Source organism: Zootoca vivipara, chromosome 7 (assembly GCF_963506605.1).
Source record: "Zootoca vivipara chromosome 7, rZooViv1.1, whole genome shotgun sequence".
Taxonomy (NCBI): Eukaryota; Metazoa; Chordata; class Lepidosauria; order Squamata; family Lacertidae; genus Zootoca; species Zootoca vivipara.
Genome location: NC_083282.1, coordinates 48,704,727 through 48,718,838, shown reverse-complemented (window position 1 = coordinate 48,718,838; position 14,112 = coordinate 48,704,727). Strand labels below are relative to the sequence as shown.

Sequence of the window (14,112 nt, the reverse complement as noted above, 5' to 3'; positions counted from 1 at the left end):
CCCAATGGTGGAACCTCCACATGGTTGTCCTACGCCATTCTGACCATGATACTGAGGGCTGGAGTCGATTTTTCACTCTGTGGATGGAATTCCACATTGCTAGAGAGAACTATGTTAGTGCTATCAATCCCAACCCAGTTCAGATGATATTTCCAGCCCACTGTTTCTAACACTATTTTCAGTGTTAGCAATACTTACGTCATCAATCCTCACAAGAGCATAGCACATATGGTTGACTCCAGGTAACAGAGGAAGAAGAAAGAGGGGATGTATAACATCCAAAGGAGGTAGTGCCATACATGGACAGTGCAAAAAAGGGGTACTTCTGATTCTTCTCTGTCCTTGATACGTTACAAAATCAGCCATAGGCTCAGAGGTAGATTTGTGCCTTATCATTTTATGTAGGCATTTTATTTCATAAATCTTATGCACCTTGAGATTGAGGGAAAAAAACCTCAACAGGGTTTACAATGAGAATTTTATTTTATTGTAAAAGCCATGGAAAACAACTATTTAAAACATTAAAAACTAAAATAAAATCAGCAATACACTAAAAACAGATTAAAACACACTGGATTGAGCAGGGATTTTTTTTAAAAAAACTTAGATAATTCATATCTAAATGCATTTATTTATTTATCAAACTTTTCATAGCAAGAAAACTTCTTATGCAATTGGCAAAAGTATAAAACATTCAAAATTATTGATAAAAAGCGGTGAAAGGGTGCATGCAAACACTTGGTTCTTAACAGCACACTAACCTAATTGTGATCTTACTGCTGCCTAGTTTAAGGGGCATGCTTATGTGGAAACCTACAGCAGACTGTAAAGTTCAGATAATTGTCATCTTAGCAGTGCAGTATACATCTACACTCCATTTGGCCTGCCAGGTCATTTTCCCCAAACCATGCCCACCTGCCCCACACCTGACATCATATGGGATGTAGGGCAATGAGATGTAGGGCACATAGTGAAAGAGGGCAGTTTGTAAGCAATATGAATCACAATTGTAGAAAAGATGACTGGGATGTCTTCTTGTACAGAAAGAGCCAAGGAGCACCAGTCCACATAATTCAATTAATTTGCATGATACTGGACACTTTTTTAAAAAATCCAGGTTGCTCCAGACATGTGGCAAATAAGTCGTCTGACTCCATTGTCCCAAGGGATGGGCAAATTTGTAAACTTTAGTTTCTCTTGGTTTTTCATTTTTCCAACCTTGATTTCAGTTCTCCACATTGTCACATGTTTGAAATGTTTTTAATTCCTCATGAAAAACCAGTGTTTTAGTCTGAATTTCTCCTAATGTGTACACATTTCTTTGCAGTTTTGTCTAATATACACATTTCCCAAAGTAAATTTCCCTAATGCAGTGCATTTTAGTATGCCATTTTCACAGATACATTTCATTTTATGCACACTTTACCCTCATATTCTGCAATTCTGTACACATTATTGGCCTGGAGACATTGCAAAATTCAGATATGTGCAAATTTCAAAGGACGACTGTGTTTCAGGTCCCATATTGTTTCTGAAAGTGTGGATTAGGCAGATTCACCTTTAAATGCAAAGTGATATCAAATTTATCCACCATCCACCATTTATTGTCACCACCACAAATTAGGACTTCACGCCCTACTCCAAGTATGAGGGGTGGTGCTCAAAATTGCAACTTGTGTTCATGGGAAATTGTTCAGATGGCCAATTTGCTACATGCACAACAAACATTGTGCTCAAATACCTACTTTTTCCTCTTGTGCAAGAAGTTGCTCAAGAACTGAAATCATAATTAAGGTAGCCCGTGGGTGAGGTCGTTTTGGGAATTTCTTTTACAAAAAATTGAAAAGGTCACATCAGTTGCTTACTGTCTTACTCTTAATTTCCAAACCTTATCAAACAAATAAATTTGTCATCTGGCCCGCAGGATGGATTCATTTTGAGTGCTCATTACCCAGCAGGGCCTCCTGCTGTTGTGGAATTGAATGGACAGAATGATTGTAAATCACAAAGCTGGCCAAAATGGTTCTATTCAAAGATGCTGACAGGAAAAGGGAGGGGGGTGTTGAAGTAAACCTCTTTTCTTTTCTTAGTTTTGCTCCATGGTGAGTTGTGTCTCTCGATGTCCTACTTACTTGTGCACTCGAAATAAATATTTCAGTTTGTCTCAAGCTGCAGAACCAGTAGCACAAATCAACCAAAAGCTTCATCTTTTCATCTGGGGAGGAAAAACCCCTTCTTGGTTTCTCTTTTATTTTGCCACCTTCAGAAATGTTTGCGGATGCAATTCAAAGTACACTTCTCAGGAGTGAGCCTCACTGAACACAGTGGGACTTACTTCTGAGTAAGCATGCACAGGATTGGCTGAAAGCGGCTGTTCAGTTGAACTCTTTTATTTATTTATAATAGTTTAATGTTTCAGCCTCCAGCAAAACTTCCCAGACAAAAAAATAAAAGCCAACAGCAATCAGATAAATTAAGCAACAGAATGACAGCCCTAATGCAGCAGGGCCTCATGTTTCAAGCTGGGGCTGAGGATAGGTCCCAGGTCTGAAAACCACCATAACGAAATGCTGGTTTTTGAACATGGGAAGTCCTAGCCCTAAGCTTTCTGCATGCTGTTTGGGAAGTTAGACTTTTTCCAGCCAGAAAAAGCTGGAAAACTACTTACACCTGCAAATAAGACTTCAGAAGGGCACATTGTAATCGTTATCGAACAGTTTCAACAAGCTTCTTTGAAGGTGCCATGTGAGCGCTAAACAACTGATTGATGCTGGCAGCATGCCTTCACAGGGGCTCACTGCAGCTGCCAATCAGCCTATAGTGCAGCCAATACCAGGGGGACTTGCTGGCAGCATCGATCAGTTGCTTGTTCTTTCTTCATCTTCTGCCCAGCTGCTGAACCATTTTCTTTCTTCTTGCAGGGGGATTCCAGGGAAGAAGTGTGGCACCATTGTCCTGTCAGCTGAGGAACTGGGTAACTGCCGAGTAAGTAATTCTCTGCTCTTTGGGCTTCTGGTCAGGCCTCTGCTCCTGAGGGAGCAAGGGAAGCTCCTGTCTGCTAGCGTCTTGAGTTCAAAAGGCCAAAGAGCTCTAGGGATCATCAAGGTGTTTTCTTCTCTAAGTCCTTACCATACTTCATGGCTCGTGAAGATCAGCTGTATAATAATGCAGAGTATGTTGAGAGAGGCTGAGACACAGACAAAGGAGATACCCTGACAAATATTCCATGCAACTGTTCATCTCATTTGAGTGCTCCTACAATGCAGAAGGGGAAGAAATGGAGGAAGTGCGAGATTTTACTTTCTTGGGCTTCATGGTCATTGCAGATGGAGACAGCAGTCACAAAATTAAAAGACGCCTGCTTCTTGGGAGAAAAGCAATGACAAACCTAGACAGCATCTTAAAAAGCAGAGACATCACCTTGCCAACAAAGGTCCATATAGTTAAAGCTATGGTTTTCCCAGTAGTGATGTATGGAACTGAGAGCTGGACCATAAAGAAGGCTGATCGCCAAAGAATTGATGCTTTTGAATTATTGTGCTGGAGGAGACTCTTGAGAGTCCCATGGACTGCAAGAAGATCAAACTTATCCATTCTGAAGGAAATCAGCCCTGAGTGCTTATTGGAAACACAGATCCTGAAGCTGAGGCTCCAATACTTTGGCCACCTCATGAGAAGAGAAGACTCCCTGGAAAAGACCCTGATGTTGGGAAAGATGGAGGGCACAAGGAGAAGGGGACGACAGAGGACGAGATGGTTGGACTGTGTTCTCGAAGCTACCAACATGAGTTTGACCAAACTGCGGGAGGCAGTGGAAGACAGGAGTGCCGGGCATGCTCTGGTCCATGGGGTCATGAAGAGTCGGACTAAACGACGACAACAACAATGCATACTGGCTCATACATTTGCAGCGTTGGCACACAAAATCTCTCACCCTTGCAGATGGTGTGCTGGCATGCCAATTCTGCCTTGTGTCCATCAACCCACAGGCTGGCAGGACGTCATGAGGAATGCACCCCAAAGAAAACTGTACCCCACCCCCAGCCCTGCCCATGTTAAGCCTCTGAGAACACTGAAATGAGGTGTTGGACTCATGGTACATGTATGTGTATGTACTGTAGAGCCTTGGTGGAACAATGTGTTGTGGAATTGGACAAACTGTTCAGTAAGTTCTCAGCAGAGACCAGAATAGTTGTAATGTGGAAATAGAAAATGTGCAGCTCTAGAGAGTCATAAGGTTGCAATGAGAGATTCCACTCCCTTCAGCTCTTTATCGCTTGGGGGGGGGGCTATCATGTAAGCTCACTGTCTGTTGCAGTTTCTGGACAAACACTCCTCTCAACAGCTCTCAGAGCAAGAACCAAGATTACAGCCAACGTCAGTGGCTAAAGTGTGGTCACAGCTGGAAGTTAAGAGTTCAGATTGTGTACTAAAGGACAAACAAGGGCAGCAGCTAAGAACGAATAAGTGTGTGGAAAGATTTGCTGTGCAGAGAAATGCATCTGATGCCTTGACCATTAGGGATGCAGTATCTGGGTAGAGGTAGGTGGGTGTCAGAACACAAATGAATATCTGCATAGTGTTGTATGGATGGAGTGTTTGTGTCTGCGTGGCATTTGTATGCTGCCTAGTAGTGTGAAGTTGCCTGGCAGTTTACAATGAATAAGTAAAAAATCCATTGAAATACAAAGTAAAAACAAACCATTTAAACTGGAACCTACAGAAATGCAACAAAGCAAAACCATAGCTGCCAAGTTTTCCCTTTTCTCGCGAGGAAGCCTATTCAGCATAAGGGAAAATCCCTTTAAAAAAGGGATAACTTGGCAGCTATGAGCAAAACTTGTCAGAGTCAATACACACCCACCCAACATTATTGGGTGATCTCCAGCTGGTCGCATATTCTCTCAGTCTGATCTACCTCAAAGGGTTGCTGTGAGGATAAAAGAGAGATACCTATGTGTAATAATATTTAGAATTCTTCAAAGAGCAAGATAAAAAATGTAATGAATCAATGGCTGATCACATATTGGGGTTCCAGCACAGATCTGAATCTCTGTCCCCCATCACATTCCAAAGCAGAAAGCTGTTCAAAACTGGGTTGACTTGCCATCCAAACCTGCTAAAATGTTTTCCTCCTTTCTTAAGGGTCCTTTCCCCAGCCAGCTCCATCAGAGGAAATGGCCACAGAAAATTCTCTGGGTTATCTGTCCTGAAGAGGTTAATGAAATAAAATCAGGTTTCTTCCAGGGGAAAATCTTACCACATCTGGATCAAGGTTCTTCCTAGCATTCTCAGTCACAAATTTGTTTTGTGAAGGGGAGACAAGAGGAGAATGGGCAAGCATGGCAAGTGGCAGGCCTATGCCTGGTTGAACCCAACTGTCAGGTACACAAGAGTCAAGTATCAGCCCCTGACAAGCATCAGAATCTGTCCACTGGCTTGCTGCTGGTGTTGAACAGAACAAAACAGCACAGTTGGTGTATAACTTTTAAGAGAAAGACAGGACTGCCTAGAGACTAAACATCAGCAAAGACAGATTCTTTCATTCCCTTTCTCTCCCACATACAGAAATGAACACAAACAGTATCACTATATTTTTGCCACCTTCTCTCGCCCACACAGCTGATGTCTGCAAGAGGGAAGGAAATCCTATTTTTTTCCTCCTACACAGACAATTACAATATATTTTTAAACCCCCCCCCTTCACACACCTATGTTGAACTTGCACAGCTAAAAAAAGACATACAGACCAACTCTTTCTCACATGTTCATTTGTGGATTTGTCTTTCTGTAGACAAACTTGTGCAGATGGATGCACCACACCAAATACTTGTATTCAAACAACACAAAGTGCTTCCCACTTTTTGCTCATAAACATACAGCGCACAGACCCTTCCAGCTCACGAGACATGCATTGTCTGGTTAATGCAGGCTGTTTGTGACACTGATGTCCGTTCAAAATTTCAGAAATGTGCTTGAATGCATCCAAAGCAGCATACCATCTGTTGTGCCATAAAGAGAATTTAATACTCATTTCGATCTGAAAGAACCGAGACAGAACCAATTAGCTCTGCATGAGCCATTCTGCAGCCTGCGCTAGAATCTGGTTTAACTTTTCCCTCTGTGCTGAGGATAGTATGGGAATGCATCATATGGGATTGACTGTGCTTCCACTCAGTGACATTGTTCCTTGGCAGTTTCTGCACCATCACCCCAAGGAATTCAACTTGCTTGTGTTCCCCCCTGATTTTCCAAGAGCCTTGTCTTAACCCACCCAGCACTTTCTTGCCTCCCTCCCTATCTTATGCTGAATGCTGATCATAGGAAGCCACACTGATAAGAGAAAATCAAACCTGCACACTCCCTGGTTTCTATGGATTGGAAAGTGCAGCAACAGATGTACTGCCTGAGCACGTCCCACTTCTCCAAACAATTACTATTTCAGCAGACTGTAATTGATCAGTGGCCAATTTCTTAACCCCAGCTGGGAGAACAATTAGACCTTCCCTGGCTAAGCTACTGTGGGACGTGGGTGGCGCTGTGGGTTAAACCACTGAGCCTAGGGCTTGCTGATCAGAAGGTCGGCGGTTCGAATCCCCACAACAGGGTGAGCTCCCATTGCTCGGTCCCAACTCCTGCCAACCTAGCAGTTCGAAAGCACGTCAAAGTGCAAGTAGATAAATAGATACCGCTCCGGCGGGAAGGTAAACAGTGTTTCCATGTGCTGCTCTGGTTCACCAGAAGTGGCTTTGTCATGTTGGCCACATGACCTGGAAGCTATACGCCCTCGGCCAATAACGCGAGATGAACGCCGCTATCCCAGAGTCGGTCACGACTGGACCTAATGGTCAGGAGTCAGTTTACCTTTACCTTTAGCTAAGCTACTATTAGAGAGTCACACCTCTGAGCCATGAGATCATTGCCCCTCCTTCCTGGAAGTTATGGATGTGTGGATTGGCCATCACATTTTGAGTGGTGCCTGCCAAGGCTGAAGGAATGTACTTGCATGCTGTTTTTTCCTGGACAACCCAGCTTTTGCTCTCTGCTCCAAAAGCAGCATGTAGGACACCATGTATTATCTGGTGGACACCTCATGGGAAGTGATAACATGCCCCAAGACCTCTGCACTGTTCCATTTTGCCTTTGTCCCCAGACCAGGAGCAGCTTGCTTGATTCTTGTGTGCTGTTTTTGGCTTGATCAGGGAGCAGTAATGCCAAGGATTAAAGCTGCGCAAAGGAGCAGGTGACCTCTGGCTGAGCATCCTGCATCACCAGAGAGCCTTTTGAGCATCTTCTGCTCTAGACCATCTACCATGGTCCTCAAGGGTAGTTTGCTGCTGACCATCTCAGGAGGCATCTTCTAGGACTGTGGTGAAGATGCTCTCCCCTGAACCATTAAAGCCATAGGACCATTGTTGGGAAATGGTTGAGATCAGGGGTTGCTTAAAACATTATTCCACTCCCTACTCTTATCAGCACAATGCATCATCTGGTGGGTTTCCTTATCCCACCATCTGCTTTGCTGCTACAAGCACTAGTGATGTTGGCCCTGTGGGAATGTTCAGGGAGGCAGTAGAGGATATATGGTTTAATAATATCATTCCTAAGGGGTGCTAGCAAGTTCTATAACTTAGCAGAGTTTTACATTCCCCTTTTAAACGCACAGCGGGTAGTTGGTTGCAAGCTTGTTTAAGCTTCTCGATATTGATTCCTTGTAATTTCCCTTATATCTCCCTCTTAAAAGAATAGACACGGGACAATCTTGTGTAAAGTATATAAAATAGGTTTACTCACACATTCAGTTCACAGATGGGTCCCTGAAGGCAGACTTAGTTACAGAGTATATACATGTGGAATCTATCCAATATGGGAATAGTCCCTTTGTCCTCTGTTGACCAACAGAGCATCTCTAGCTAAAAAGCTGCTGGTCCTATGACGAGAGGAAGTGAGAGAGAGGGAGTGTGCAGCATGCTCTGTCCTTTTGTGTTACCTGGGCAGGTAAGGTCATGCCCACCTCTAGTCACATGCAAGAGGAAGTATGTCCCAGTCAGGAGGAAACAGGAAGTTTTCTACTGACTGGACCAAACATTCCCCTGCAAGTTCACTCTTGTGAAGAAAACAAGGAATGTTGTGCTTGATTGCTATCTACATATCACATCCCACAGGTCCTAGCTTAGAAAGCAATGCTTTCCAAACTTCCTTTAGGAAGCATGTTGTGCTCATTAAGTGGGGACAAGGCAGCCATTTAATTCATGGAAGAGTTGGCCTGTCTCTCTACCCTGGATTTTTGCTGCCTTTGAGCTCTGCAGACTTTATTTGTGATTTGCATCTCTTGAATGCTTTTCAGCATAGGCTCTCAAAAAGTATTGGGTACTTATTAACAAACCATGATGCCAAGACAGATCAATGGGAACAAGAGGAGGAGGAGGGGCACATGACAAGGCAATAGTGACACACCTGGGACAGAGTTACAACATCCCAACTGTCCTCAATCTGCTCCACTCTTGAAGATGTGCTCCTCCTATCCACTCTCCTACAATGGTATCCTTTGAAAGATTAAATGCTTACACCACTCACACGGTGAGTCACTCGTTTCCAACTGAAGAGGGGCAGAGGCTCACAGCCTGTAGCATCATTAGCTGAGAGTTTGGCAGGCGAATGGAAGAAGAATTGCGCACTGAGTTGAATTCACAAACAACACGTAAAGTTGGATACTCTGGCTCCCTCTCATACCTGCCTACTACCAAGAAAGTGTAGTATAGCACTCAGGATCTCTGGGCCAAATTAAAAAAGACAACAAGTACACAATTAGCAGTTGCATGGATGGTGTCTTACAGGCAAATTGCAGGTACAGGAAGCCCTATCCGATCTAGAGATGTGTGCAAATTAGGCAGTATATAAATATTTTCAGAAACAAACAAATAGTTTATAGATATGTTTTCTGTTCCCCATTCCAAGGATGTGGCCACAATGCAGTTCTGTGCCAACAAGCTGGACAAGAAAGATTTCTTTGGAAAATCCGACCCATTCATGGTGTTCTACAGGAGTAACGAGGATGGGACGTAAGTCGAAGTGCTTTTGCTTTGGGGGCAGGGTGATTATTCAGATTGTAACAGAGCTTGCTTAGGTGGCCTGTTGCAAAACATTGTCCCAAGCACTCCCCCCACCAAGAAGCATAAAACATTTCCCTTGATAATGAGTTTATTCAAAATGTATTGGGCACCATATCCATGGTGCAGCTGCCCTCCTTTCCTTTTTTTTAAAAAAAATAATTTTTATTGAATTTTACATAGAGAAAAAAGAAGAAAAAGAAAAAACAAAAGAAAAAGAAAAATTTAAAAAAGAGATACAAAAATACAAAATGCAAAAAAGACAATGTATATCCCTTCTTGCTTCTTCCAACATCTTCCCTTCCCCTTCTTACAATCCTTGTTTATAATTAACTCTTACCATTTCCAAATCTCATCTAGATATCATAAAATTACATCTTATATCACAGCTGCCCTCCTTTTCTAACAATAGAAGTATTATATACCCATCCTCCGGCTCCAAACAAGCTTAGAAACTAGGTAACAATAGCTGAACAACTATGGAAAACTTAAGATGGAAAACAGAGTATATGGACGCACACATACCAATTGCAGAGACAGAAAATCTGGATCTAAACAACCCAGTGTTTGCAGTGCAATGTCCCCTCAGGCTAGGTGGGGAAACACTTTTAAGCATTCTCATGTTTATGAATGTTATGCGCTGAGTGTTATGCACTGTTCTGGGATAAATTAATCCATCTTTACACAGCCCGTTTTGCAATGTTAGCAGTCCTCAAAAATTGACTGACACCTGTTCTGATGTGACTTCCTAGTGGGTCTACTTACACTTACGCAAGGTCACTAAGAAATTATTCTCTGAAAATCATTTCGAATCAGCGAGGTAAGGGTGTTCTTTGGCTGAGATTTTAAACCTGCTTCTTGATATGGGACAAAAGAGAATCAAGCTGCCTGCATGTAATGATTCTCAAGGCCATTTTTAAAAAATGCTGATGGATACTGCTTGGGTTGTATGCAGAGCCAGTTAGAGATTAAATTATATGCTTAATTTAAAACAGGTAAAGATAGCTGTTAATAAGCCTAGAAGAGGCATTGGTAGTCTACAGATGGCCAACATTGTCCTCCTCTTGACAGTTCTAAATAAAAGGGACACTTAATCATAGTTGAATTTTCAGTGGACTAGAGAACATGGCATCTCCAACAGATAGCAGGGCTGGGATTAGGGTTGAACTGGCAACAGTTTCTGTCCCAACCTGTGTTAATCAAAATCAGCTCTGCTTCTGTTTTGCTGCAGTTTGGTTCCCGCCAAATACTACCTTATACATTGCATATTCCCTATTTAAGATAAGTTACCTAACTTATGTAACATACATAAATGTTTACATAACTTAGATTCACATTTCATTGTAAAGGAAACATCAAAACGCTGTAAAAGGGGGGGATTAATTACATATTAGTTAAATGGGGTTAGAGTAGAACTATGCAGAGTAGAACTATTGGTGTTCTCCACCCTCCCAAGGTAGGGGAGACTCTGCTGAAGATTTCAGACAGCTACTACCAGCTGATCTCAGTATGAGGCCATTTCATTCATTCAGTTGCCAAGGAAGCACAAGTTTGTTTTTTTTCTTCCTGGGGTTGATGGAAGTTGCATGTCCAAAACTATATCTGGAGAGTTACAGGTTCCCCACCCCTGGCTTCAAAATTTTGATCTGCTGGTACTGAAGGCCTATGGTGCTGCCCTTTGGTTGTATGCAGTTCTATTTAGGCTTGTCCAAAAGACCAGTTTCATTGAGGAAGATCCACTCACCTTTTACCAAGATGGTGCTTTGTTAGAGAGTTGTTACATTTTTAAAAGCAAGTACTGGTAATCCATTTTGGTCATGGTCCGACCTTGTGTTAGTCTGCCCCTGTCCATGATTGCCTGGCATCAGGGGAGCATTGTTCTTATTTATTTTTCCCTGTCTACCCTAACTCAACTGGCCTTATTTGTATCCTGCCAGATTTACCATCTGCCACAAAACCGAAGTGGTGAAGAACACTTTGAACCCTGTATGGCAGTCCTTTGCTATCCCGGTGCGGGCCCTGTGCAACGGAGACTATGACAGGTACAGACCCCATGGAATAAGATGCCGTTTTGACAACTGTGTGTGTTGCTTCATTAGAGGAAAGGATCAGGAGGTCTTACAGGAAAGCTTGGATCCAACATAATGTCACAGATGCCCCAAAAGTTGCAACTCCAAAACAGGTCTCTCTCATGCTCTTACGCCCCACTCTCTGGCATTCTCTCTCTTTTACTCACTTACTGCCTGCCCTCCTCTGCCCTTCCACTCCTTTGAATCTCCAGGGGAGGCTTCTGCTCCTTGTGAGGGGCACTCAGGATTGTTAAGGCTGGCTCAGTGAAAACACTTCCTTTAATAAATGGCGGCGCTCCAAATGCTAGATGCTGGGGATAAGCAATGCAGGGGTGCTGTTGCCTTCAAGCTCTACAGGGGGCGCTCTTGCCTTCAAGCTTCACTTGTGGGCTTTCTGGAAGCCCCTGGATGGTCACGGCTGGAAAAATAGGAAGCTGGACTCCATGGTCCCTTGATCTGGTTGAGCAGGAACTTTCCTTTGCTCTTAGGTTCAAAATAAGAAAAACATGCAGCAATTGACAACTGCTCCCTTTTGCCTCTGCAAAGAGCAGCTGTCCATTTCACCTCTTCCTATTGTATTAGCAACTGCATTGATTCTATGACTTCATAGGGATCACAAGCCCTTTGAGGATTAAGGCTTTCAGGGCCAGACCCTGAGAGCCTCCTGCAACTTTCAGAGCTGTATAGTGAGATCTGGTAATATGCATTATCTGTGCTACCACCAGCAGCACTCAGCCAATTCATTCACTACCCACATGCTGAAGTGAGTGGGATTTAAACTGAGCTGAGAGTGGGGGATCAGTGGTGACTGGCGTCCATTAGGACTGGAAGGGCAGACTGCAGGGAGCCCAAACAGTAGGTGGAGCCAAAGCCGAGGAGAGCCAAAGCCAGCCAATTCTAGTTTCCTTCCTGTTTGCCTCTCTGCCAAGTTCTATAAGGGCAACACTGAGACCAAGGACAGGTTGTTGGGGCAGTGCCCCACTTGCCCGAATGGACTGGCCTTCACTGTGTATGAAAGAAGGGAAGATGAGTGGACCATTGGAGCAGTGGAGTAGGAGGTACCCCTGCTTGATATTGACCCTTTCCTGATATATCACTAAACTATTTTTTAGCATTATATGCACACATGAGGACTTGCTTTAAAACTTACCAGAGTTCTGTGTTTAGGTCCAAACTCTAGTTAGTTTAAATGATGGTATGTTCAATAGCCAAGGTCAGCTATGGCTTATGATTTCTATAACCCAAATGGCTATGCACTGTATACAGTACTGTAGAAATTGTCACATCCAGTAACAAAGCGATGCGAGTGTTTTCTCTTCCCTGGGGACTTAAGAGAATCTAAAAACCTGGGGCTCTGATCTGTTCCAAATTAAATGGCTCAGGTTCTGTCAACATAACTGAAAAGGCAAAAGTGGAGGTGCTGTGAAGAGAGAGGACTCCCTAGAGAAGGCTGCTTGGAACAGAGATGTACTTAATGGGTGATTGATGGATGGAAATGAACTAAAAGGCCTGGGAAAGGTGTGATTGAAGATGTCCCGGAGATGGATTATCTGTTTCATTTGCAAAAGCAGCTATCATTCCTGTGCCTAAAACCACAGAAAAGGTCAGTAGCAATTCAGGAGAGATAGTCTTGCTGGGAGGGGATTGACAGTCATGTTAATCAGCGTAATAAGAGAGCCTTGTACATAGGAATGCCAATTATAGGAAGAATGATTGGGCCCATTACCCAGTGCAATATATTCTTCACTCAGCTTGCGGTTGTCATAAAAACACAATAGAATTCACTCTCAGCATTCGTGTGTTTACACTTGCAAGCTTGAGAGCTGTGCTTTAATTGCAGCTCTTACCACCATGAAACCTACAATGTTTACCATTGATTAGATGCTCAGCCCTGATGTACATTTACAAAGCTGTTTTCCATGCCAGTGGTTCCTGGTGATAAAACCCAGCTATATACTGTGCAAAGTGTACATCAAATGAACAAAACATCTTCCCCACCCCTTCATTGTGGAGGGATATCATTTCTTGGCAGAAAAGGAAAAAATATGACTGGGAGTGCAATCCCAGGTAAGCAAGTGTAGAAGTGTAGAATTGCAGACTAAGACACTATATTAGGACCTATTCATTCATTCTGTTTCATGATCAAGAGTTCTGTGTAACTTGGAATCTGAAATCAGTAAGATAAAGTACAGTACCTCATACCTACATATTTTGCTCAGTCATTCTCCAGAAATGGGCTGACAGCTCACTGCATTTTCCTAAATGATTTGCTTTCATATCCTTTAATACAATTCCTTTTAACTTTTTTTGCTTTGCTCAGACTTCGGAGACTTAAAAGCACATGAATCAAATAAAATTCCTCCTGAAACGAATAAAGAGAAGAATCTATAAGAATATTGACTCCCACAAGGCATATTTTCTTAGGTGTAAAAGTGACCCATTTGGCTGCAACCTCTTGGCTTCATATCACATGGCTATCTTGCTAAAATGGAAGGAAAACCACAATGCATTATTTTCCGAAGGACTCCAGGTTGCACTCTGAAGTATCTGTCAAAAAATATAGCTGAGAACACTCTATCACTTGTGTTGATATAACCTCTCAGTGCATTATTATAACCATTTAGGCATGTGAAGGGTTTTGCTATGGTTATCTTATTAATCCTCACAAACAACCATGTCACTGGAGCTCCATTTCACAAGGGAAGAAAAGGGAATGGTAAAGAGGGTTCAGGAATCCAAGCCCATAATAGCCATCTACCGTAGTTCTTGCAGCTGTTCAGAGCAGTCTTATGTATGTTTGCTCAGAACTAAATACCATTGCTTTCTAGTAAGTGTGAAATTATTCTTCCAAATATATGTGCTCTGGGTTGCCTTTTTCTTAGCCTTGCCCATTCTACAAGGACGCAGTGTGCTCAACTGTGACTTTAATTTTG

General features: G+C 42.8%; 1 protein-coding gene across 1 annotated transcript in view; it reads left to right on the top strand.

Moving 5' to 3' along the window:
- The window catches only part of LOC118088691 (copine-5), a 122,425-nt gene that overhangs the window by 64,192 nt on the left and 44,121 nt on the right, over positions 1–14,112 (top strand). The window contains exons 8-10 of the mRNA XM_060276994.1: positions 2,922–2,985; positions 8,959–9,062; positions 11,048–11,152. Of these exons, the coding sequence (XP_060132977.1) occupies positions 2,922–2,985; positions 8,959–9,062; positions 11,048–11,152 (273 nt within the window). The remainder of the gene's footprint in view (positions 1–2,921; positions 2,986–8,958; positions 9,063–11,047; positions 11,153–14,112) is intronic.